At 43.2% G+C, this 24,442-nt stretch overlaps 1 protein-coding gene across 1 annotated transcript; it reads left to right on the top strand.

Annotated features, from left to right (window-relative positions):
• Nucleotides 1–348: 348 nt before the first annotated feature.
• Nucleotides 349–23,933, top strand: abca5 (ATP binding cassette subfamily A member 5). The gene is made up of 38 exons (XM_042507688.2): nt 349–508; nt 1,541–1,710; nt 1,982–2,168; nt 3,067–3,240; nt 3,709–3,806; nt 4,444–4,670; nt 4,775–4,916; nt 5,789–5,977; nt 6,207–6,354; nt 6,980–7,157; nt 7,547–7,605; nt 8,383–8,669; nt 9,065–9,184; nt 9,262–9,400; nt 9,474–9,564; nt 10,072–10,211; nt 10,640–10,759; nt 10,839–11,040; nt 11,139–11,305; nt 11,570–11,697; nt 12,159–12,296; nt 12,377–12,490; nt 12,896–13,066; nt 13,612–13,725; nt 14,068–14,205; nt 14,603–14,671; nt 14,761–14,852; nt 15,008–15,131; nt 15,460–15,577; nt 15,723–15,814; nt 16,012–16,187; nt 16,476–16,551; nt 16,986–17,080; nt 17,651–17,770; nt 17,855–18,007; nt 18,184–18,263; nt 18,395–18,450; nt 19,364–23,933. Exons 1-38 carry the CDS (start codon nt 496–498, stop codon nt 19,502–19,504), a joined length of 5,046 nt encoding a protein of 1,681 aa, XP_042363622.2. The 5' UTR covers nt 349–495; the 3' UTR covers nt 19,505–23,933.
• Nucleotides 23,934–24,442: the final 509 nt, after the last annotated feature.

The following is a 24,442-nucleotide window of genomic DNA, read 5'->3' as shown; positions in this document are numbered from 1 at the left end:
TAATCATGAATATATTTTCTGGGCATTTTCACTATTCTTTGATAAAAAAAAATCTATCTCACCTTTTTTTTAAAACATTAATTTTCAGTGTTTTTTTTAAATATACAGTGTTTACTCAGGTTTCAAAGGGTTAAATAGCTTGTGAAAAGGCATCTGAACGCAGAACAAAAAACTGATGTCAAGACAGATTTTAAAGAGTTTAAGTTTATATGTGTTTTCTCTTCTAAAAGGTGTTTTTTTGTTATTTCTTTCATATTAAAATGTTTCTGTTTGCGATGTGACAATAAAAACATTCGTTCGAGCTCTGATTGGTTCACTCTGCTGTCAATCACACGTAGACCAGCTCTGATTGGTTAACGTCACGCCTTGTGTTTGACAGGCGGAAGTAGCGACGTTAGAAAGCAGCAGCTCTGCTCGTTTTTGGGGATTTTGGGACATTAAACATCGCGTGTAATGTGAGGCCGCTGACCCGCCGCTGAGGAAGGATATGCCTTAATGTATTTCATACGTGAGTACGTTAAATGTGTGTGTTTGTGTGTGTTTTAGAGCTCGGTGTCGGCTGTGTTGCTGTTAGCCTGTTAGCTCGATTCGGCTAAAACAAACGTCTCGTTCCTGGCGGTTTGTTTTGTGCACGGACTCGCGTGCACGTTTTTTCTAAATGTTCAGACATCGCGGGAACAATTTTAACCAACAGTTTGATGTTGTGTCGTGATTTCAGTCAGCAGAGCGGGTTAGCTCTCAGGCTAACAGCTAGCTGTTGAAGGTAACGAGCTAACCGATGAGACAGGTAACGTTACGACAGGTGTATCTGCGGAGAGACACCTGCTGCACGTGACATGATGTCAGCTGTCCACACAGCGTCACCTGAGTGTCAGACAGCCCCGAAACAGTTAACCGAGGCAGTGAGAGAAGCTGCAGCTCGCTGCCTCTGAGAGCAATGTTAGGGACTGTTCTCTATTTATCAGAGGAGGCGAAGCTCCGTCGCCGAGTGACTTCACGAAGGACCCTCCCTCCACCAGAAATCAGTTATTAGATTTTAAAACTTTGATGTTTGAAAGTCAAAAGTAGAGGATGAAATCCTGGAATAAAAAATATATATACAAACCCATTTTCTTTAAAAATCACCCAGAAAAAATGAAGAAAAAATGCTAAAAATCTTTAGGAGTAGGAAAAAAAAGTAGGAAAAAATCCTTCAAACTATTTAAAGAAAAAAATTTGCTAATAGATTTTGAAGAATAAAGAATATAGAGAAAAAAAATAATTCAAAAACATTTTTAAAGAAAAATTTTTTCTTGAAAAGTTACCAAACATTAAAGGAAAAATAAGTTGCAAAAAATGATTTACATGACCCTTCGTCCACCAGAAATTAGTTATTGGATTTGTGAACTGATGTTTGAAAGTCAAAAGTAGAAGATGATATTCTGGTGTCGACAAATGCTTCTTTAAATGTGTATGAATCCTGAACGAAGCTTGTTTTCTAAAAATGGATCAGGTGAGCTGAATGTCTTCTATTTTTTCTTTTTTTTTGTTTCTCGTGCAGCTGAGGCCAGCATTAGGGAGACGACTTCTCGTCCGTACGTCATCCAGATGAGGCATGCAGGAAGTATGCAGCCCGTGTTCAGACGAGACGCCGGAGTCTGGCACCAAACCAGAAGTCTTCTCTACAAGAACCTGCTGATCAAATGGAGGACCAAGCAGCAGAGTCTCCAGGTGCTCCGTCCCCCCACATGTCTCCGCTCTGCTGTCTTTAGCTTCATCTGTCACAACAACAACAACAACAACAACAACAACAACAAAAGACTTCAATGCAAGAAATGATAGAAAAATACTTTAAAATTATCTGAAAATAATTTCAAATATGTTCTTGTTTACTCTGCCGATGATACCGTTTTTACGGTGCACCTGTCGCTCCGTCTCCACGTTTGTTCATAAGCAGCAGCATCAGTAACAGCAGCACGTCCCTCTGTGTGTCTGTCTGCAGGAACTGATCCTCCCTCTGCTCCTGCTGGGCCTCCTCATCCTCATCAGCATCCTCAACCCTCACGTTTACTACGGAGGCATCAGCACCATGGAGCTGGAGCGCAACGACCTCTTCTTCAAGGGCCTGGGCTACACGCCCATCACCAACATCACCAACCACATCATGGAGGAGGTGGCCCAGGAGATGCGTACGTCGCCCTTCACGTTCACGCCTTCCCAACCTTCAGCCTCCATCATAAATGAGTTATTAGATTTTAGAACTTTAATCTTTGAAAGTCAAAAGTAATTGAAATCCTGGATTCGACAAAAAGCCTTGGTTTTCTTTAAAAATTGCAAAAAAAACCCGCAAAAAAATCTTCCGAGAAAAAATTGCTAAAACTCTTTGAAAACAAAAATTACAAAAACAATTTGAAGAAAAAAACAAACATTTATAAAGAAAGAAAAAGTTGCAACAAGTCTGCAAAAATTAGTTGCATTACCCACTCTCCACCATAAATGAGTTATTTAATTTTAATCAAAAGTAGAAGATGAAATCCTGGTGTTGAAAAATGCCTCGGTTTTCTTTAAAGATCGCACACAAAACAAAGGAAAAACAGTTGCAAAAATATTATCTTATAGAAGTATAAGTATTATCTTAGTATCTTTAAGGGAAATAAATGTATAAATAAAACACGCCTTCCAAATATGCCTGTTTTCTAAGATAAGTAAGGATAAAATATAAGCCTCGATGAGATGAGGTCGTCCTTTTTTAGTGTTAGTTATTAGTATTTATTAGACACACAGCGGGGAATTTTGCTTTATTACAGCAGCAAAGTTTATACAAGAGAAATAGAACAAAGAACAATATAAACAGTAAAAACAAGATGTAAAACTCAGCAGATTAAAAAAATATATTAACACCAGCCGCACATGGAAAATAGTTGCACACTGCGATAAATAGTTCATTTTGTGTGTGTGTGGTCTACTGGGAGTGACTGGAACCTTGACCCTTGACCTTTGAATCTTGTACTGAGCTGCTGTTGTATCAGACGTGATGGTTGCTATGGAGACGAGGAGGTAACAGGATGATCATCTTTTCCTCCTCAGACCTGCAGGACAGTCTGGAGATGTTTGCCAGCGAGGAGGACCTGGAGAACGCCAGCCTGTACGAGCCGTCCAGCTACGTCGGCGTCGTCTTCATGGACAGCTCGGCCACGTCCTACCGGCTGCGCTTCCCGTACAACCAGCTGCCCCTCCCCAGCGACTACACTGAGTCTATCGGTACAGCCTCCGGATTTATACGTATTCAAGTTTTAAACATATTTTTAAGGGTGCGACTGTTTATGAATTTCGATTAATTTGTTCAATTAATCAGTTATTGATTTGGATTTATAATGATAATAATAATTTAATTTAATTAAATGTACCAAAAATAATATTAAAAATAATGTAGCAATTTATTGATCAAATGTAACATAAATGGATATTGCATTTATCTTTTCTATTTAGTGTTTTATACATGTATGTATTTATTTTTATTATTATTTTATAATTTTGTTTTATTTAATTCTTCATTTATTTATTTATTGCATTTTTTTGAAATATTTATATTAATTTGTTAGGTATTTTTTTTTACTTAGTTTTTTGTTAGTTATAAACGGTTGGGTTTTTAATACACAGTGGGGGCATAGTTTGGTATGTTTTCAAATGTCAGATCATTTCCGTGTTGTCGTGTTTGTTTCCCTGCAGCCAACTGTTTCACCAGCTCGGTGAACTGCAGAGCGGCTAATTACTGGTACTCCGGCTTCATCCGCCTGCAGTCTGTGATCGACGCAGCCATCATCCAGGTGAGCCGGGCCACAGAGCAGAACCACGTTCTCCAGAGAGCTCTCTGGTTTATTTCTTTGTCCGTCACATATTTTTTGGTCTGTTGGTCTAAAAAAACCCAAGGAAATTAATCCTTAGAGAATGTTTGCTGCATTTTAGGTGCTTTTTATTTTTCATTTTTATTGAAAATCATTCATTTTCATGACAAAAACCTAACATTTAGATGGTTAAAATTTTGGAACTTAATGATTATTTGATATTTATTGTTTTCTAACCTGATTTTGAAAAGTGCATTTTGTGTGCAGAGTGATATGAGTGTGAGTATTTAACGCTGCACAACAAGAAATTATACTGTATAAAAATCAATGTTGCTGCTAATCATTGACATATCCCAGGATTTGATGATGGAAAAAAAAATTGCTGAGCATTTTGAAAATGATTCTTTTTTTTCCGTCTAAAAACGTCTGATTTTGAAAAGTGCACTTTGTTTCACAGAGCGTTAAGAGTGTATGTAATATTAAAATGGGCTCTAAAGGGTTAAATGAGCCAGGACCTCTACGTCCTGTGATTATCAGATAATAGAGCGGATAGTTGATTATCTATAATAAAGAATATCACGACTCACGGTCCTGTTCGATGATGTTTGCGGCGCCTCAGATGCAGACGAAGCGCTCGGTGTGGAGCGAGATGAACCTGAAGGCTGTGATGATGGGTCAGCCGGGCTCCGTGGAGGTGCCGAAATTCCCGCACGCCCTCATCTCCATCTACCTGGTCCTGGCCTTCACGCCATTCGTCACCTTCCTCATCGTCAACGTGGCGGCTGAGAAGGAGCACCGCCTCAAAGACACCATGACCATGATGGGGCTGTACGACTCGGCCTTCTGGTGAGTGAAATTAAAGTCTTTTGGATCTGAAAACGATGAGCTCAGACCTGCTCTCTGAGCGCATGTCATCATGTATGTGCTGAAGATTTTGTGTCGTACACCAGGCTGTCGTGGGGCCTCCTGTATGCCGCTCTGGTGACCACCATGTCCATCCTCATGTCCATCATCGCCACGTACACCGCCCTGTTCCCCAACAGCGACTTCTTCGTCATCTTCTTCCTCATCTTCCTCTATGGAATATCATCGGTGAGTCGAGCTGTGACGGGACGTTTAAACCCGCACAGACGTGATGCTCCGGTTAAAGGCTCACAAAGACACATGAATATTTGTATATAGATGCATATTTGTTTCTAAATTTTTAATAATATACCATTAAATGAACCTAAAAATGTAGGCATTAATCGAAAAAATGTCATCAATTGATATTTCAGATTCTTATTCATTTATTTACTTTCCTATTTAATTTTCCAATTGATTTATTGATTTTTTAAAAAATTTATTAATTTGTTTTAAATATATTAATTCATCTTTACATTTATTTCTGTATTTATTATTTTTTTCTAGGCTGTAAGGAAAGTTATACAAAGGTAAATAAATAAATTCTTCTCTTTAACCCCTAGGTCTGTCTGGCCATGTCATACAGAGGACAAAATAAAAATAATTGATTTAATAATTAAAATGAATTATTAACTTTTAATAATATGTCATTATAGCAAAAAATATTAAAAGTCAAACCTGATTTACATCAATATTGCTGATCTTTATTTATTTAATTTCCTATTTATTTTTCACATATATTTCTTTTTAGATGGATTATCTTTTTTTTATTTTAAATTGTTAATTTTTAAATGTATTTATTTTATTATGTTTAATTTTTGGGAAAGTAATACAAGGGTTAGAAAGTATAATAAGGTAAATAAATAATATGCATATTCAAATATATATTTATTTTTGTCACATTTCAATAATTAATCTACATTTCTTTTTATGTTATTTTTTGCATTTAATAGCATATGATCTTATTCATCTAGTCATTTATTTGTTATCTATTTTTTTGAATACTAACTCTCCTCCCTCCTCCTCCTCTGCGTTGTATTTTGTGCTCCTCTCGTGTGCAGATCTTTTTCTCCTTCATGCTGACTCCGCTCTTTAAGAAGCCAAAGTTTGCCAGCACAGTCGGCTCCATGCTGACCGTCGTGTTCGGCTGCCTGTCGCTCTTCACCGTCCTCATGAAGGACTTCCCTCAGCCGCTCGTCTGGCTCCTCTGCCTGCTCTCCCCCAGCGCCTTCTCCATCGGCATCGCACAGGTGAGAGAGAGAGACACACACACACACACACACACCACGTCTGTCCTGCCCTATGGACCACCATGATGGGATCTCATTGTGGAAGTATAATTATTGTGTCCATGGATAGCTGATCTGTGTGCGTGTGTGTGCGTGTGCGTGCGTGCGTGCGTGCGTGCGTGTGCGTGTGTGTGTGTGTGTGTGTGTGTGTGTGTGTGTGTGTGTGTGTGTGTGTGTGTGTGTGTGTCAGGTGGTTTACCTGGAGGCTCAGGGAGACGGTGCTGTGTTTTCCTCGCTGGCAAACGGCCCTCACCCTCTGTACGTCCCCCTGCTCATGCTGGTGGTGGACTGCATCCTCTACCTGCTGCTGGCCGTCTACCTGGACCAGGTGCTGCCTGGTGAGAACACGCACATCATTTAATTTACAAAAATTAACTGTATCACTGGCGATGCAATGGCACGCAGAAGTCACAGTTCGCTGTGAATTCAGTATAAAGGGTGAAAGTCCTAAAAACATCAGGATCTGCTATTATCTGAGGGAACATTTTGGTGAACGTGCTTTTAGCTTTTATGCTTCAGTCTGCTGGAACATTTTACCGAATGACTTGACACGTGCCCCAAGTTCAAGAAATTTCTTTATTTTATTTTATCTTATTTATTCATTCTATATTTCTGTTTTATTTTTTATGTTATTGGTTTTGACTCAGATATTCCTGGTTTATCGATCTTATCTTTATCTATTGTTTTATATCATTTTGTCGTTTTACTCATCTTTTATCGGTCTATATTTCTTATTTTGTACTGTTTTTGGTTCATTTATCTGTTTTTTTTATATTCATCATCCTCTTTGATTAGTCTACTTTTAGTATTATTATTTCACTTAAGTTGAACTATTTTTAAATCAGTGCTGTTAAACAGTCGCATCAGTCCTGCAGGCCCAGTTTCCCTGTGGGGTCACTAGAGTTTAACCTCTCTCTGTTTGAGTGCTGTTATTAAATTTAATTTATTTTGTCTGAAATGCAGGAGAGTTTGGGATGAGGAGGTCCTTGATTTACTTCCTGAAGCCGTCCTATTGGTCCAAACGCAGGAAGCGCTACGTTGAAGTGAGCTCAGTGTACGACAGCGAAGTGAAAGGTGCTCCCGGAGGGGACGAGTGCGTCGAGCCGGTTTCTCCCGAGTTCAGAGGGAAAGAAGCCATCCGGTAAAAGTCTCAACTTTCATATGAACATCAGTAAATTTCTGTTTTTAATAAGTGCTTCTGGAAAATTTCACTCTTTTCTGAATAAGTTGCTTTTATATATGTATGTATGTATGTATATATATATATATATACATACATACATACATATATGTGGATGCTTTTATGAGATCATCATTTCACTTTGAACACTCAACTAAAAGTTTCCTGCTGGTTTAACAAACCGTACTCAAATATTTGTAATGTAAAATATCAGTGGAGTGGATGCTCGGTCCGTCCGGCTGAGGACAGCCTGCAGGACGGCCTGCAGGACGAGCCGCTAACCTGGGAGCTGCTCCTGTCTCTGACTCTGCTGCTGTTTTTAAAAATGTTTTCTGCTTCTTCTGCTGCAGCATCAACAACATCCAGAAAGTGTACAAAGAGAAGGACAACGTGGTGGAGGCTCTCAGAGGTGAGTCATCAACTCTCTTCAGGTCGGAGGCTCCTCACACATTGTTGTAGTTTTTTGTTGTATTTTGTGTGCAGTTTTCTTACTATTTGCTGCTCTGTTGAGAGAGGAAAATAAACATTTTGAAATTATGCAAAATGCAACTTAATAGTATTCAGAACTGTAACCACAGAAATAAAAGCTGGTTAGAGATTATAACATTTTTGCTTCAAGAATAAACAATCTTTGCAGGTACGAGGTACCAGGTACTTTTTCCTAATGGAAAACCAAAAAGACGAGTAGAGTCGAGTAGAGTACGGTACAGCACAGTAGAGTAGAGTAGAGTAGAGTAGAGTAGAGTAGAGTAGAGTAGAGTAGAGTACAGTAGAGTAGAGTAGAGCAGAGCAGAGTAGAGTACAGTAGAGTAGAGCAGAGTAGAGCAGAGTACAGTAGAGCAGAGTACAGTAGAGTAGAGTACAGTAGAGTAGAGCAGAGAAGAGTACAGTAAAGTACAGTAGAGTAAAGTACAGTAGAGCAGAGCAGAGTAGAGTACAGTAAAGTACAGTAGAGCAGAGTAGAGTACAGTAGAGTAGAGCAGAGGAGTACAGTAAAGTAGAGTAGAGTACAGTAAAGTACAGAAGAGTAAAGTACAGTAGAGTAGAGTAGAGCTGGTACGGTGTAGTGTAAAGGCGCCCTCCGTTGTTTCGCCTGTGTTGTTGCACGTCTACGTGATAAACATTGAAGCTGAGACATTCTGAGACATTATTGTGTTGATGTGTATTTTCTGATTGATTGTTTTAGGTTTGACCTTTGACATCTACGAGGGTCAGATCACGGCTCTGCTGGGTCACAGCGGCGCAGGAAAGTCCACTCTGATGAACATCCTGTGCGGTATCTGCCCGCCCACCGGCGGCTCGGCCACCATCTACGGCTCGCCGGTGGCCGAGATCGCAGACGGCTCTGAGATGAAGCAGCTGGTGGGAATCTGCCCGCAGTTCAACATCATCTTCGACGTGCTGACGGTGGAGGAGCACCTCAGGATCTTCGCAGCCATCAAAGGGATCCCACCGTCCGACATCGACGCCGAGGTAACGTTAACCAGGGACGCTCGACCTGCTCGGCGTCCCTGGTGAGAGGAGGTCAGGGGCCAATCACAGCTGCCCCGTACGTGTTTCTAGGACTTTCGGACATTACTAGGATTTCAGGACACTTATATAACTTGAGGACATTTATTGGGTTTTAGGACGTTTCTAGGACTTTAGGATGTTTCTAGGATTTTAGGATATTTTTAAGATTTTAGGACACTTTTACAACTTGAGGACATTTACAATTCCCAGTGTCAGTCACTTTATTTTCATTGTTAATTAGAAAATGTTTGGGGGGGCCACACGTACGTTTGGTATCACTGATCTAAAGCCTCTGTCTTACAGCTTTCTTTTTTTTTGGTGTTAAAATGATGGCTGGTTCTCCTCCTCTCCGACAGGTCACCAAAGTGCTGAAGGATCTGGACCTGGAGAAGATCATGACTGCTCAGGCCAAGAATCTGAGCGGAGGTCAAAAGAGGAAGCTCTCTGTGGGCATCGCCATCCTGGGAGACCCAAAGGTAGCCGAGTAGCACCGACATCATCATCAGTATCATCGCCTCGAGCTTCATTCTCTGATCAGTGTTTTCTCCGTCAGATCCTGCTGCTGGACGAGCCCACCGCAGGTATGGACCCCTGCTCCAGGCACCAGGTGTGGTCGCTGCTGAAGAGCCGCAGAGCGGGCAGAGTCACCGTCCTCAGCACGCACTACATGGACGAGGCCGACATCCTGGCCGGTACGACCTCTCTCCACTCTGTTAGAAACCAGCGTCAGAATCGCAGACGCTGACGATGTTTTTATTTCTGCAGATCGTAAAGCTGTCATCTCTCAGGGACAGCTCAAGTGTGTCGGCTCCTCGCTGTTCCTCAAGGTCAAGTGTGGCGTCGGATATCACCTCAGGCGAGTCGATCTCACTCCTCTGCTGTAGTTTATTGTTTCATCTGTGCTGAAACAGCTTCAGAGTCACACATCAGCGTCACTCAGTCCCGAAAACTGAGGCAAAACCTCACTTTCATTTTTTATTATTTTTTTTAATCAACAATATTTTATCAAAGTTCAACAAGTTTACACACCGTGTATTCATAACAAACTTTGCACAACATAAACATGAGGAGAAACAAAGCTTGACATCCAGCCGCACGCTAACCCCAAACAGCAGCCAGAATATCGACATATCGAGATATATTCGAGCTGCAGGTTCGACGTGCTATGGTTGAGACACACCTGATAACAATATTATTTAAATTTTTTAAAAAATCCTGTCAGCCCATTTTTTTGAGTCATTTCATAAATTACCCGCTTAATGAGGAAAAGCATGATTCATTTATTTCTGTGAACGCTGTGTTTCGCTGCGACTTACCGAGGGTTCATACTTGGGTTGTAACTTTGTGTTTTTCCGTCCTGCAGAATGTCCATCGGTGAGGGATGTGAGGCCGAAAAGATCACATCGTTGGTCAAACAGCACGTTCCCAAAGCGAAGCTGTCCCGACAGCACGAGGCGGAGTTAACGTTCACTCTGCCGTTTGAGAGCATGGACACGTTTCCAGGTCCGATCACATCATCTGCCGTAAACACTTTCCTTTAACCCTTTGAAACCTGAATCGACATCATTTTGTTTTAGCCGCGTTCAGACGCCTTTCACGAGCTGTTTGAAACCAGAGCGAATTGGTTTGACTTCTTTTGAAAACGTGGGAAAAAAGGCAATGACCCACAAATTATCAAAAAAAGAAAAAAATGTCCAGAAAACTATATTTGTAATTATAATTATTTTAAGTTTAAAATAAATTTACAGAAAAAATATAATAATATATATGAAATTAAACATGGATTTTTATTTTTTCCTTTATTTGTAACTTTATTACTGATTTATTTTTATTTTAATTTTTTCTTTTTTTATTAAAATTTTTGGGTCATGTGGTGTTAAGTTGCTTGTTGCCTTCTAAACTGACAAAGTGGATTAATTTATCTTTCACAGGTTTGTTCTCGGAGCTCGACTGTCACCCTGAACTGGGAGTCATCAACTACGGGGTTTCCATGACGACACTGGAGGATGTTTTCCTGCGTTTGGAGGCGGAGGCTGAGGTGGACCAGACTGGTCAGTGTGTTGCCAACACAGTGTTACACTAAAGAAATATCCCAAAACTCGTCCCTGATGAATCTGTTTGTTTCTGCAGACTACAGCGTGTTCAATCGGGAGCAGGCGGAGGACGAATGCGACAACGCCTCTCTGGACGACACCGACCAGCGGCTGCTGACCTTCTCAGACAGCAAGTCGGACGTGGTGTCGGGTCACGCTCTGTGGCGGCAGCAGTTCAGCACGGTGGCCTGGCTGCACATGCTCAACATGCGGCGGGAGAGGAAGGCCTTCGTTTACACGTGAGTGTGCAGGACGTCCTATATTCTTTCTTGCGTGAGGCTCATTGTGTCTCTGTCTTCCATTTATTTGTCCTGTGTGTCCTCGCCGTCTCCTGCAGTCTGGCGTTGTTCCTGGTGTTTGTGGCGGCGGTGCTCGTTCTGTCTCTGGCCACAGGAAACATCCAGATTCACTCCCCAGACCGCCAGTTTCTGCCCATTTACCTCCTGAAGAGGAACCAGTCGCCGCGGAGATACGCCACCAGCCTGCTGGTGCAGAACTCCTCAGGTGAGACGAACGTTTGTGACTGTCCTCAGTGAGACGTCAGGTCTCCTCTCAGTCAGAAAGCGCTGCGTGCTGTAAATGTTGTGACAGCACGCGGACTGCAGCACGGCTCTAAAGTTACACCATAAACGACAGTCGATAAAAACCGTCTCATTGGTGCAACTTTAACCGACCTCCTCGACAATAATGACCTGCTGAATATCTCTTTACTCTCATTTCCTGTCCTGCTCGAGGGTCAGCAGTGTTTTTGTTTTCTTATTCCAACAGGTTCTGATATTTCTGACTTCGTCCACAACCTGGAGTCTCAGGACATCAAGGTGGACATGATGAAGCACAGCGACTACATGTCCGCAGCTCCTCACAGCGCCGCCATCAACGTCACCGGATCCAGCAAGGTCGCTTTATGTTCAGACACATTTCATTTATTTTCACGCCTCCACGCCGGAGATATCCGCGGTCAGAGGCACTTATTTCAAGAGCGCCTTGAGGGGATTTCTTCTAATTTGGCACCAACGCCCAGTTAGAGTCCGAAAAAAAAAAGGGTTAGATTTTGGTGGTCAGAGGTCACTGTAACCTTGGATGTATCTCACTCTCTCAAACGGGATATCTGAAGAACACCTTAAGGGAGTGCCCTTTAAATTTGGGATTTATTTTATTTTATTTCAAAGGGACCATGAACAGTTTAAAACATAAATGTAACCATTTGATGCAACGCACCAGATTATAGCGTTGAGCAAATGTGCATCTTTACACACAGCACATCACAAGTGAATGCTTTTCAAATTAAAAGCACAGAGAGCGGACTTCACCTGTCGACATGTGGCTCTCTAACATTTTATTTTCCGTCTGCTCACAGGGTTTCAGGTACAGCGTTGCGTTCAACAGCACCACAGTTCACTCGTTGCCCATGGCTGTCAACGTCCTGAGCAACGCTCTCCTGAGAGGTCTGAACGGCAGCGGACAGATCAGAACCTGGACCAAACCCTTTGACTACGTGAGTGTTTAAACGCAGCAACAACATCTGTCCTGTTTTCATTGTGCGATATTAAATGTGTCCGCTGTGACATTTCTCAGCAAATCCCGGACGCTACGTCCTACGCGCTGGTGTATATCGAGGCCATCATACTGGGAATGCTGGCTGCTGGGATGCCGGCATATTTCGCGATGGACCACACAAGAGACCGAGAGGTGATGGCTCGCTCCCTGTGACTAAAACTGTTTTTAACTCTGCAGCAGTAAATTCATCACTCAGAGAGGAAATATTACACTTCACAGCTTCAATACACACAGCTTTGATTTATATACTGGACTTCTTAAAAATGATGTTTTCAACATTTTCAGAGAAACAGCAGAGTCCCATTACTGCTGCCTTTTTTCAATAATAATAATGAATACAGGAGATGTCATCCTGCAATGTCTCTGAATGTCCGCACTCCCATCCAAAGTGCAAAAGTCTTTATATCAGCTTCAAACAAAAAAGAAATTATCGGTATCTTATCAGCCACGAGAAGCTGGAAATTATCGGTACATTGGTATCGGTTGAAATAATCGTTATGGTGCGTCACTGATATTTCTGTATTTCTTTGCCTGCAGATCAAGTGTCGCTCCACTCTGCGTATCTCCGGTTTGGTGCCGTCAGCGTACTGGTGCGGCCAGGCGGCCGTGGACATCCCCTTCTACTACCTCATCCTGTCCTGCATGACCATCATCCTCTTCTCCTTCCACACTGGAAACCTGCTCACCAACAGCAACCTCACCGCTGTGGTGCGTACGCACACACGACCCTCCGAGACCTCGTTATCTGTATCTGCTCAAACCGCAAAATGATCCGTCTGTGGAGTCGGACAGAAGACAGTGGACATGTGGTTTTTACCAAAAGTCACATCTTTCAGGGCAAATGTTGTATTTTCTAATCTAATATTCATTAGCGATGCAGTTATCTCTCCGTCTGAATTTATGTTTATAACTAAACCAAGTGCAGGTTTGGCAGACATGTTTTCCTCAAAAATTTCTAAAGAAAACAAACATTTGGAGGCACGTTTTCTTTAAACATCAACAAAAACATAAAACAAATTTTTCTTTTAAAAGTTACCTTTTTTTAAATAAAAAAAGCCAAAATAGTTCTTTTAAAGCCACCTGAATTTTAAAGTGAACGCTGCTTTCGGGTAACAGGCACGTGGCACAAAATGCTTAATTAATCCTCAAACACATCCCAAAGTCTACAATACATGATGTTGATATTGCTGTTTACATTTATAAAAAATGTAATATTTCCATTGAGTTAGTTTTTTGTCTGTGTCCTCTCTCAGGTCCTGTGTATAGTCGGCTTCGGTCCGGCCATGATCCTCTTCACCTACGTGTTTTCTTTTGGCTTCGCTCGCGTCCAAAGCAACAGAGATTTCTTCTCGGTCATCTCCATGATGGTGAGACTTCAGGACGCTTTGTTTCTGCAGACTGAAAATACAAACAGCTTCAGACCCAGAATATAAAGTAAACAGGCTTATTTTAGTTTAATATGAGACGATCCTGAAAGAGCTGCAGCTTCACACTCTCAACATTTTTTATGTAACTTTATCTTTCAAACTTCACAAGAACTTAAAGCCAAAAGAGAAACTTAACAGAAATTACCCCAAATAAGCAAGAAATTATTTTAAAAAAGGCGTCTGAATGCAGATTAAGAAAACTGACGTCACTCCAGGTTTGAAAGGGTTAATGTTTCAGATCATGAGAGTCACATGAATGTGTGTGTGTGTGTTGTGCGTCAGGTGTGTGTGGTGTCGGCCTCCCTGGTGCAGCTGTCGTTTGTGAACGATAACCCAGGACTGACCAGAAACCTGCACAACATCCTGTGTTTCTTCAACCCTCTGTACCCGCTGATGGGCTGCCTCAACTGCATCACCAAGGTACCAGCTCCTCCTGCAGCTCCTCCTGCAGCTCCTCCTGCAGCCCCTCCTGTAGCTCCTCCTGCAGCTCCTCCTGCAGCTCCTCCTGTAGCTCCTCCTGTAGCTCCTCCTGCAGCTCCTCCTGCAGCTCCTCCTGTAGCTCCTCCTGTAGCTCCTCCTGCAGCTCCTCCTGTAGCTCCTCCTGTAGCTCCTCCTGCAGCTCCTCCTGCAGCTCCTCCTGTAGCTCCTCCTGTAGCTCCTCCTGTAGCTCCTCCTGTAGCTCCTCCTGCAGCTCCTCCTGCAGCTCCATCTGTCTGATTTTTGTCTGAAAAACATAAACTCTACCTGCTCTCCTTCGTTTTCTGTCATGTATGAAGCGTCACTCTGTCACATGTTGATGTGAAATCTCTGTTTTCAGGCGACTTTCCTCCCCTCTCTGTACGAGGAGAACTTCCTGTGGAAAAACCTGCTCATCGCCGTCGTTGCTGTACGTATATTGTTTTAAAATACTGCTGTGTTCAGAGGAGTGTGTGTTCAGTTATAATACCGTGCGTGCGTGTGTGTGTGCGTGTTCAGCCGTACCTGCAGTGCATCCTGCTGCTGTTCCTGCTGCGTTGGCTGGAGATCCGTTACGGAGGCAGGACGATGAAAACTGATCAGTTCTGCAGGTACGGATCAGATTCAGGACTCAGATTACACACAGACTCTGCAAATTCTGTTTTTAACAGATTTAATCATGTTTCACATCAACAGTGGAAGCTCCTCTGCCTGACACTCGTGTTAGTTCAAGTTTTAATGATTAAAGATGATTTTGTATTTCTAGGATCTCGTCCAAGTCGAAACCCAAAGTGGAGAAAAACCCGGAGGAAGGGCTGAACGAGGATGAGGATGTTCAGATGGAGAAGGCCAGAGTGAAGGAGGCTCTCAGCTGTCAGTCCTGTGAGGAGGTCAGCGACAGGGTCCCTGCAGGCCCCTAAAAAGTCTTAAAACAGCTGAAATTTAGTTTTTGATATTTGAGCTCTAAAAATGATCTAAAATGTCCTGTGAGACGCGATGTGACCCGTAAAAAACATTCAGACTCGGAGCAACAGGCCGCAGAGAACTGGATCCTCTCGTGAAATCGGAAAAGCACAAAAGCTACGCAGAAAACCTTTATGCCCATAACGTCGTCTGCTGCTGCTGTTAATTTGGCTGCACATACTAGAGACTCGTAAAGCTGTCGTTGAGTGTCTCCTGATCACAGTTCAAGGCGTCTCTCCTCACTGTGTCCTGCAGAAACCGGCGGTGGTGGTGAGTAACCTGAGGAAACAGTACAAAGGCCGAAGAGAAGGTTTTTCTCTCAACAAGAGGAGGAAAGTGGCCACAAAGAACGTCTCCTTCTGCGTTCGTAAAGGTACGTTCAGCCTGTTCCTCGCCTGGACTCTTACTTTAACGTCCTGCTCACCAAAGCTGAGTGTGTCGGACCGCCCGGATCCTAAACTGCATCCTGCCGCAAACACACAAAGAAATAAATGAAAATAAAAGTACTGTCTGTTCAGGTGAAGTTCTCGGACTGTTGGGCCCCAACGGAGCCGGAAAGAGCACCATCATGCACATGTTGTCAGGGGACACCGACCCCACCGCAGGACAGGTACAGTCCACACAACACTGAAGACACTCCACACGTCTCCATAAATCAAATGAAATAATTAACTTTGGGTGCTTTAATCAGGCGAGCGTCAGAGGAGCTGAGAGGACACGTAGAACATACTGAACATGTTCAGATGAGCGGTCACATCAGTGAGACGCTGCTGAACCATGAAGTGACGTCCTTTTGTCTCTGTCCAGGTGCTGATGGGAGACTACAGCACGGAGTTTCGTCCCGTGGACAGTCCTCTGGAGCACGTGGGCTACTGTCCTCAGGTGAACCCCCTGTGGCCCCGCATCACCCTGCAGGAGCACCTGGAGATCTACGCCGCCATCAAGGGCCTGAAAGGACACGACGTCCCAGGGATCATCAAACGGTGAGACCGCACTTTGACCACCAGGACTTATTTTAATCATGAGGACCAGAGCTCAGCGGACAGATGGGTGCGTGGACAGACAGGACGGCGTCCTCCTCCAGATGTGTGTGATTCTTCTGATCTGACGATTAACGGAGCTCCAGACGACGCTGCGCACCACGAAACCTGTTTTTAAAGTCTGTTTACGGTGTTTCAGGAGGAGGAGGTTTGAGATGCACCGTGAAGCTGCTGACCTGTTGTTGTTTTGTGTCATTGTTGTTTTGTTGTTGTTGTTGTTGTTGTCGGCAGTGTGGTGAACGCTCTGGAGCTGAAGGACCACCTGCACAAACAAGCCAAGACACTGTCAGCAGGACTCAAGAGGAAGGTGAGGAACAGGTTTTAAACAGACAAAGACTCCAGAAACCTACAGTGATTTCACCTCTGCATCCACCAGATTTTAACCCTTTGAAACCTGGTCAGACGTCTGTTTTTCTTGTGCTGCGTTCAAACACCTCAGATAAATATTTCAAGTTTTAATTCTCTTCATAAACATGAGAAAAGGCAATGAGCAAATTCCAAGAAAATAAAATAAACTGAGAATTAATGTTTAAAAAAGGAGCGCAAATTCTTAGAAGCATTTACTTAAAAGGAAAAATGTCCAGAAACTGTATTTTCAGGTCTTTTTTGCTGCTTTTTGTTTTTTGCTGTTTTTCTGGCAATTTTCTTGTAACATTTTATTAATTTGTTGCAAATTAAGGGGGTTAAATTGAAGAGACGGACGAACATTTAGAAATAAACTCCTCTGTGGTGTGTTTGCAGTTGTGCTTCGCCCTGAGTATGATCGGGAACCCTCAGATCGTTTTACTGGACGAGCCGTCATCGGGGATGGACCCCAAATCCAAACAGCGCATGTGGTGAGACTTTACAATAACACAACAACGTCCCGAAACGTTTCTCGCCGTCCTGAATTCAGGTTCTTGTCTTTGAAGCTTCAGTGATAAACATTCCTGATGAATGGAAGCTGCAGGAAGTTTGACGGACAGGATGTAGATTTGGGACGTAAATCAGTTTCCTTTGTCGTATCGGGCTCGAGATTTTTTAAATTCTGAATCTGTGATCCGTCACTGCGGTCCGACTGTCGCAGTCACAGAAATCGTCCTCTCACTAAATCTGAGTGTCCTCGTCTGGAGGAACTCATAATTAATGCTAGATATGTTAGATGCCCATAAATCAAGAACTATGTCTTGATTTATGGGCTTTTTGGGAATTTTGGGAATTTTGGGGTCGTGGTGTAGAACAAGGGAGCCTTCCAATACTGATTACAACATCAGTTACCATGGCAACAATCGAAGCATTCGGGTCAGCCCTTTTTAATGAATCAATTTTTCTTATTTAATCTTATTTCAGTCACAGTTTGTTGACAGCTTTACCTGTGTGTGTGTGTGTGTGTGTGTGTGTGTGTGTGTGTGTGTGCGCGCGCGCAGGAGGGCCATCCGAGCTGCTTTCAAGAACCGTCAGCGTGGAGCCGTCCTCACCACACACTACATGGAGGAGGCCGAGGCCGTGTGTGACCGCGTCGCCATCATGGTGTCGGGCCAGCTGAGGTCGGCGCTCGCCGCTGATTGGTTTAAATCCATCAGATCACGTGTTCAGATGTCCGATCTCTAAACGCTGCGTCCGTCTTTCAGGTGTATCGGCTCCATCCAGCACCTGAAAGGGAAGTACGGTCGAGGTTACGGTCTGGAGGTGAAGCTGCGAGAGGAGCTGACGGGGCTCCAGCAGGTGGCGCTGCTGCACGAGGAGATCCTCCGAATCTTCCCCCACGCGGCGCGGCAGGAGAGGTGAGGAGTTAATTAAATTAGGTTAAATGAAGACACAAAGTTACTGAGGACACTTTTCTGGTTCTGTGGGAAGTAGGAAATATAACTGATACCCTTCAAAATAAAAGCCCCTTCTAACACAGCGGATGTTAAAGAAATGTGCAGGACTGACTCAGCTGATGATGATTTCTCTGCAGCTTCGCCACTCTGATGGTTTACAAGATCCCCATGGAGGACGTCAAGTCACTGGCCAAGTCCTTCTCTCAGCTAGAGAGCGGTGAGTCTCACACACACACACACACACACACACACACACACACACACACACACACACACACACACACACACACACACACTCCTGCTGACTCACTCAGGGTCGTTCATTTCTTAATCTCTGTTTGTTTTCAGCAAAACAAACGTTCAACTTTGAGGAGTACAACTTCTCCCAGTCGACTTTGGAGCAGGTGAGTGATTCACGAACTCGTCACGGAAACAACAATACAAACGTTTTCCTGATGTCTGATTCATAATCGTTTGGTCTTCATGAACAAAAGCTCTGAGCATTTTTCCTCCTCGGTGTGACGATCTGCTGCTTTTCTCTCAGGCTGATTTTCGTGTGTTTGAGATCAGCAGCGGACACCGACACTCACATGACTCATCAAATCCTAGAACTGACGTCAAATCTGAGAAACGTCTGACAATCAATTTTCAAATATTTCTATTTCTAAAGCCCATTATGACAAATCACAATTTGCCTCAGATCCTAGAAACATCCTAAAATCTGAGAAAAGTCCTAAAATCCTACAAACGTATTCAAATCCTAAAAACACCCTAAAACCCGAAAAATGTCCTAAAATTATAGGAACATATTATAATCCTAGAAACCTCCTTAAACCTGAGAAACGTCCTAAAATCTGAGAAAAATCCTTAAATCGATCAATAAATGCTTTTATTGAAGCATAGAAAGGGGATGTATGGAATAATATTTATACTATATAATATGAAAAAGATAAAAATTTTATTTCAATTCAAATCGTTTAAAAAGAAAAGATAAAACATTTAGATCAACAAGCAAACCGTGTTTTCACTGTTAGGAAGCAGACGCGCCTCACATCGGCGGGGTTGGTTTTGTGTCTGTGGGTGTGACTTTATAAAGGAACACTTAGATCGATTTGCGTTTATTGAAATATTGATTGAAGTGACTGTAAGTCCACAGATGCGTGAGTGAGGCTGCAGTCTGAATTAGTGCTGCGCTGTTGGCGCCTAAAATATCGTTTGTTATTCACGTAACCGGCAGCCGTGTTAATAATTCAGACACCGATCCTAACGGTTGTTCTGTAAATGTTTTTACATCTGAGTCCCGTTTTCCTCCTGCAGGTGTTCATGGAGTTTGCGAAGGAGCAGGAGGGCGAGGAGGACGAGGTCGGCTCGCTCAGCACCACCTTCCAGTGGCAGCGTCTGCGGCAGGACGGCCCCGCCCCCGCCAACCACACAGACAGCATCGTGCACCAGCTGTGAACCGCGGCGGCGAGCGAGCCGGCCGCCGACCGACCGGGACCGACCTGCACGAGGGCTCACGTCAGCACGCGCCACGACGCTCCACGCAAAGCCACCGCCCTGCAGTGACCGGACCGAGCTGTGTGGGCGCTGGCACACACGAGCTCTGACTGTGTGTGTGTGTGTGTGTGTGTGTGTGTGTGTCTGTGTGCGTGCGTGCGTGTGTGTGTGCGTGCGTGTGTGTGCGGCCTCTCTCTGCAGTCCGAGCTGTGTGGGCGCTGGCACACACGAGCTCTGACTGTGTGTGTGTGTGTGTGTGTGTGTGTGTGTGTGCGTGCACGTGTGTGTGTGTGTGCGGCCTCTCTCTGCGGTCTGAGCTGTGTGTGTGTGTGTGACCCTCGTCCACTGGTGCTCCGTGTTTTCTGAATCGCACTGACCGAGGGGCCCGCGGTCTCTCTCGACACGCTGATGCGACATCTCTTTCTACTGGTGTTTTTTAATCTTCACAGGGAGTCAGAACAACAACGACGACGTATATGGATAAATAATATATGATATTTATGCTTTGTAATCTTTCCGTGCGTTCTCCTGTGCGGGGCGCCTTACAGTACGTGTGCTCTCGTCCGTGTTTGTGAAAATGTTTTTTTTAAACTGGAATCCGTCCACGATCGTACCAAAGCAGCACATCTCTGAACCACGCACCTCCTCACCAACTCCCAGGGTCCCGGTTTCGTTTTTCTGCGTTTTCGGTGTTTGTTCTTCAGAAATCGTTGTGTTATCCACGTGGAGGGAGAGGAGGTGCTGCAGAGAACGAACAACACGTCCCTTCTCCTCTTTCTACACCAGCATGCACATCGTAACGTCCACGCATTAAACCAGGGGCGCTCAACCGAAGACTTACCGACAGGGTGCCGAGTGGACCCCCGAACCTTTCCTAATTGACCTAACTGACTGAAACATGTCCTTAAATCCCGGAAGTGTTGTAAAATCCGACAAATGTCCTAATATCTGAGAAACATCCTAAAATCCTAGAACTGTCCTAAAATCTGAGAAATGTCCTCTAATCCTACCACCATGTTTGGGGCCGCTGTGACTGGCCCCTGTCCTCTCGTCATTTGGCCCCTGTCCTCTCGTCATTTGGCCCCTGTCCTCTCGTCATTTAGCCCCTGTCCTCTCGTCATTTGTCCCCTGTCCTCCCGTCATTTGGCCCCTGTCCTCTCGTCATTTGGCCCCTGTCCTCTCGTCATTTGGCCCCTGTCCTCTCGTCATTTGGCCCCTGTCCTCTCGTCATTTGGCCCCTGTCCTCTCGTCATTTGGCCCCTGTCCTCTCGTCATTTGACCCCTGTCCTACCGTCATTTGTCCCCTGTCCTCCCGTCATTTGGCCCCTGTCCTCCCGTCATTTGTCCCCTGTCCTCTCGTCATCTGTCCCCTGTCCTCCCGTCATTTGACCCCTGGGTAAATCCGGTGGAGTGCCCCTGGTTTGGTCTCATCCTTTAGGACGCCGTGTTGGTTATTTGGACAGACGGACGTTGGTGGTTGACCTTTGCCCTTTGCCCTGTGGCCTTCCTCTCTGCGGGTTTGTTTGGGACCGTAAGTGTTGAATATGCACACCAGTCGATGTAGCACACGCCCTCATCGGACGTTAGGTGGACCGATGACCTCAGCCGCGGAGAGGCGGAGCCAGAGGGCGCTCTGAGGAGTTTCTGATAGTTGAATGTACGTTTGGCAGCGAGCGCTCTGTGGAGCTCCTGTTTCACTGCGGTGCCACTTTGAATCACGCAGCTGTGTGTGTGTGTGTGTGTGTGTGTGTGTGTGTGTGTGTGTGTGTGTGTGTGTGTGTGTTAATCCACGTTTTCTTCATATCTCCGTATTTGTGCGTGCAGGTGTCGTTGGTGCGACGTCGAGCAGCAAACCGATAAATTGTAATTTTCTCATGTCGCTGAGGTGAGAGGGCGATGAAAGGGTTAAAGGGAAGTTCAGACACTTTGAGGACAGTTTCGGGTTTCGGGCTGTGTTTTATTTCGTTAACGGCGATGTGATATTTGTCACTTCGCCTGTCGTGAGGAGGTGGACAAAATAACAGGGACAGCTGATGCAGTCAGGAAGTGACTCAGCTGTTTACACGAGAACGACGAAGGAAAAGTCTTAACTTTGCCTTTTAAAATAATCTGCGTTCACGTGGTAACGCTTCCCGATGGAAGTCGTTGTGAAAAAGTCTCTCTGGGCCCGTGTGCGTCACGTTACCGACGCACAGTACTTAGCCTGCACGCCAGGCCAGTACAAAGAAGACCGCATCACTGTCCTCACCCGTGGTCCTCACAGTATCATCTCCAGTTTCCACGGCGACAGAAGGGGCGGCGGTTTAAAAAATTTGTGTTTACAGTGTGAACGAAAGGCCAAACCGCAACAAAAGTTTAACGTTTTCATGCGAGAACTGTTGCCATGGAAACGGACCTTTAATGAAATCGTTATTTTTATGTTTCTGCAGCGGCGACAGCCGAAGGCGGAGATGTAATGTTTTCGGGGTTTTTTTGTCCGTTTGTCCGATTCTACAAAATCTCAAAAGCACCTCAAGTTCAGTCCACGTGGACTCAACAATGAACGGATTACATTTTGGGGGTCAAAGGTCACCGTGACCTCATGAAACATGTCATTCTCATTATTATTTTCCCCAAAAGGTCACGGCGTTGAAGTGTTTTGTTCCCGTGTGTCGGATTTGTCTGTCAGCGGCTGACAGTAAAAAGACTGATGAATGATGATGAATCACAGAAATGTGTGAAAATATTCTGGAAAACTTTTGAATCTGATCAAAATGTGTTTTAGAACCCCGAAAAACTGTGACCTCTGACCCCTGACCTCTGACCCCCGCATGGTGAGCATCTCAGGGTGCGTTTGTTTTGTCCACCTCTGTCAGGAGCGTAGACTCGTTTTAAAACCATTCAGAGGCCGAAGCTGAGAGTTCGTTTTAACCCTTTGAAACCTGGATCACTTTTCTTGTGCTGCGTTCAGGCACCTCTCACAGTATTTAACCCTTCGAAGTCTGTACTCATCGGTTTAGATTCTTTTTAAGAAACATAAGTTAAAAGGACAAAGAGCGATTATAAAAAAAGGAAGAGGACTGAAAAGCACACGAAAAACAAATCAAGGAATTACCTGAAAAATTTCAGTCACATAATAAAAAATATATGATGTTAAAATTGATATAATATCATTAATATAATTAGAATTTTTTTCTGAACTTTTTTTAAAATAATTTTTTAAACTGACTTATTGTTTGCAATTTGTGAGACATTTCTGTGCAAATTGCTTTGTCTTTTTCAAAAGTAGAAGAAATGTCCTGCAAAATACAAAAAGTCAGTTTAGAAAATTTTGAAAAAACTCCAGAAAAAAATATTTATAATAATATTCATGATATTATATCAATCAACATTTATGTATTTAAAATTATGTTACAGAATTCTTGTTACTTTTTAAGCCCTTTTCTCGGGTAATTTCCTTGTTTTTGTGGGGTTTTTTCAGGTAATTTTCTTGTATTTTTATTAATTTCTTCTAATTTTTGGTGTCATTTCTTTAGGAGTCGCTTGTTGCCTTCCATTGTTTTTCAAAGTAATCAACTCAATTAGCTCAGGTTTCAAAGGGTTAAAGATGCTTTTTAGACTGAGCATGAATTTTTTTCCGTCCCGGGCTGCGTCATGTCTCAGATTTATGACACAGACGCTTTATCGTTTATTTTTATTTTTGTTTTTTTAACAGGAGGTGTTTGGGATTCTTGTGTCTGTTTTAATTTATGTCATTGCATTTTATTTTATTTTATTTTATTCTGTTTGTACTTCCTGTGTCTCCGTTCAGTGAAGCTCAGCTGATTGAATATCAGTTTTACTTTTAAAGGACGCACTTCACAAACTACAGTCTTTTTTAATGTGAAAACTTTATTTAAATGCTCTCCACATTATTGTTTTTGATGTTTTTTTGCATACATGTAGCCTCGTTCCCTTTTTAACTGGACAGACTCAAACACTAGCTCTGCGTCCACATGTGCGGCGAGGACGGATGATGTCACATTTACACGTATTTTCTATTTGCGTTCCCAAGTGCAATGAAGGCTGTTTGTTGTCGGTGACCTTCAGTGACATGTAGCCGCTGGCTTGTTTTGCACGCGTCCCGTCCTGCATCCTCAGCAAACTGCATCTCGTCCAGGTGGAAAGTTTCACCCAAAGAAAGCGGAGCAGGTTTTTCTCTTTTGTTTTCCTGGTGGTGGTTTGAATTGCACTATTTCTGGGAAATTTTCTAACCTTTCTTTATATTATGCAATCTTTGTAAGATTCTGTGTGCACTGATTTTATTTTTTAAAAGACGGTGGTTTAGCTGTGTGCTGTACTTCCTCCTGTATCACTCATGTCTGGATGGACACTAATGAGCGACCTTTTCATGAATAAATGTTAATCCAAAGCTTTGTTTTGTCCTTTTTTTGATGGACAGGACAAAAAAATGCTGTTTGGTCCTTCAATTCAGCCTGCGAGGATATACATTTTTAAAATTTTTTAAAAATTACTTCACAAGTAAACCCTGATGTACAGAAAAATACATGCAACCAAAAGTGATGTACCGTAGAATATTATAATAAAATACGATACAGAAGTTTGTACAGGAAAATCACAAGTATACAGCACAGGTGCTGCTACTGGATAGAAATATAGATATTAACAAATAATGATTTATTATTATTAATTAAATAATTCAATATGATGCCCCCGCCCGAATGTTAGACAAAAAAAAATATTATTGTCATTAATTTTATTGTTCATTTATAAAGCAAAGAAAACCCTGACAGACAACAAAAAGTAACACACTGTAGAATATCATAACTAAAATATAATAAAATACAGAAGTTGTTCAAAGAAAATCAAAAGAATACAGTGCAAGTGCTGCCACTGAATGGAAATGTTGCTATTATAATT

This window comes from Plectropomus leopardus, chromosome 19, assembly GCF_026936395.1.
Source record: "Plectropomus leopardus strain MGB_pleo_1.0 chromosome 19, ASM2693639v1, whole genome shotgun sequence".
In the NCBI taxonomy this organism is placed as follows: Eukaryota; Metazoa; Chordata; class Actinopteri; order Perciformes; family Serranidae; genus Plectropomus; species Plectropomus leopardus.
Note: the sequence above shows the minus strand (reverse complement) of the source record. Positions and strands in the feature narration are given on the sequence as shown.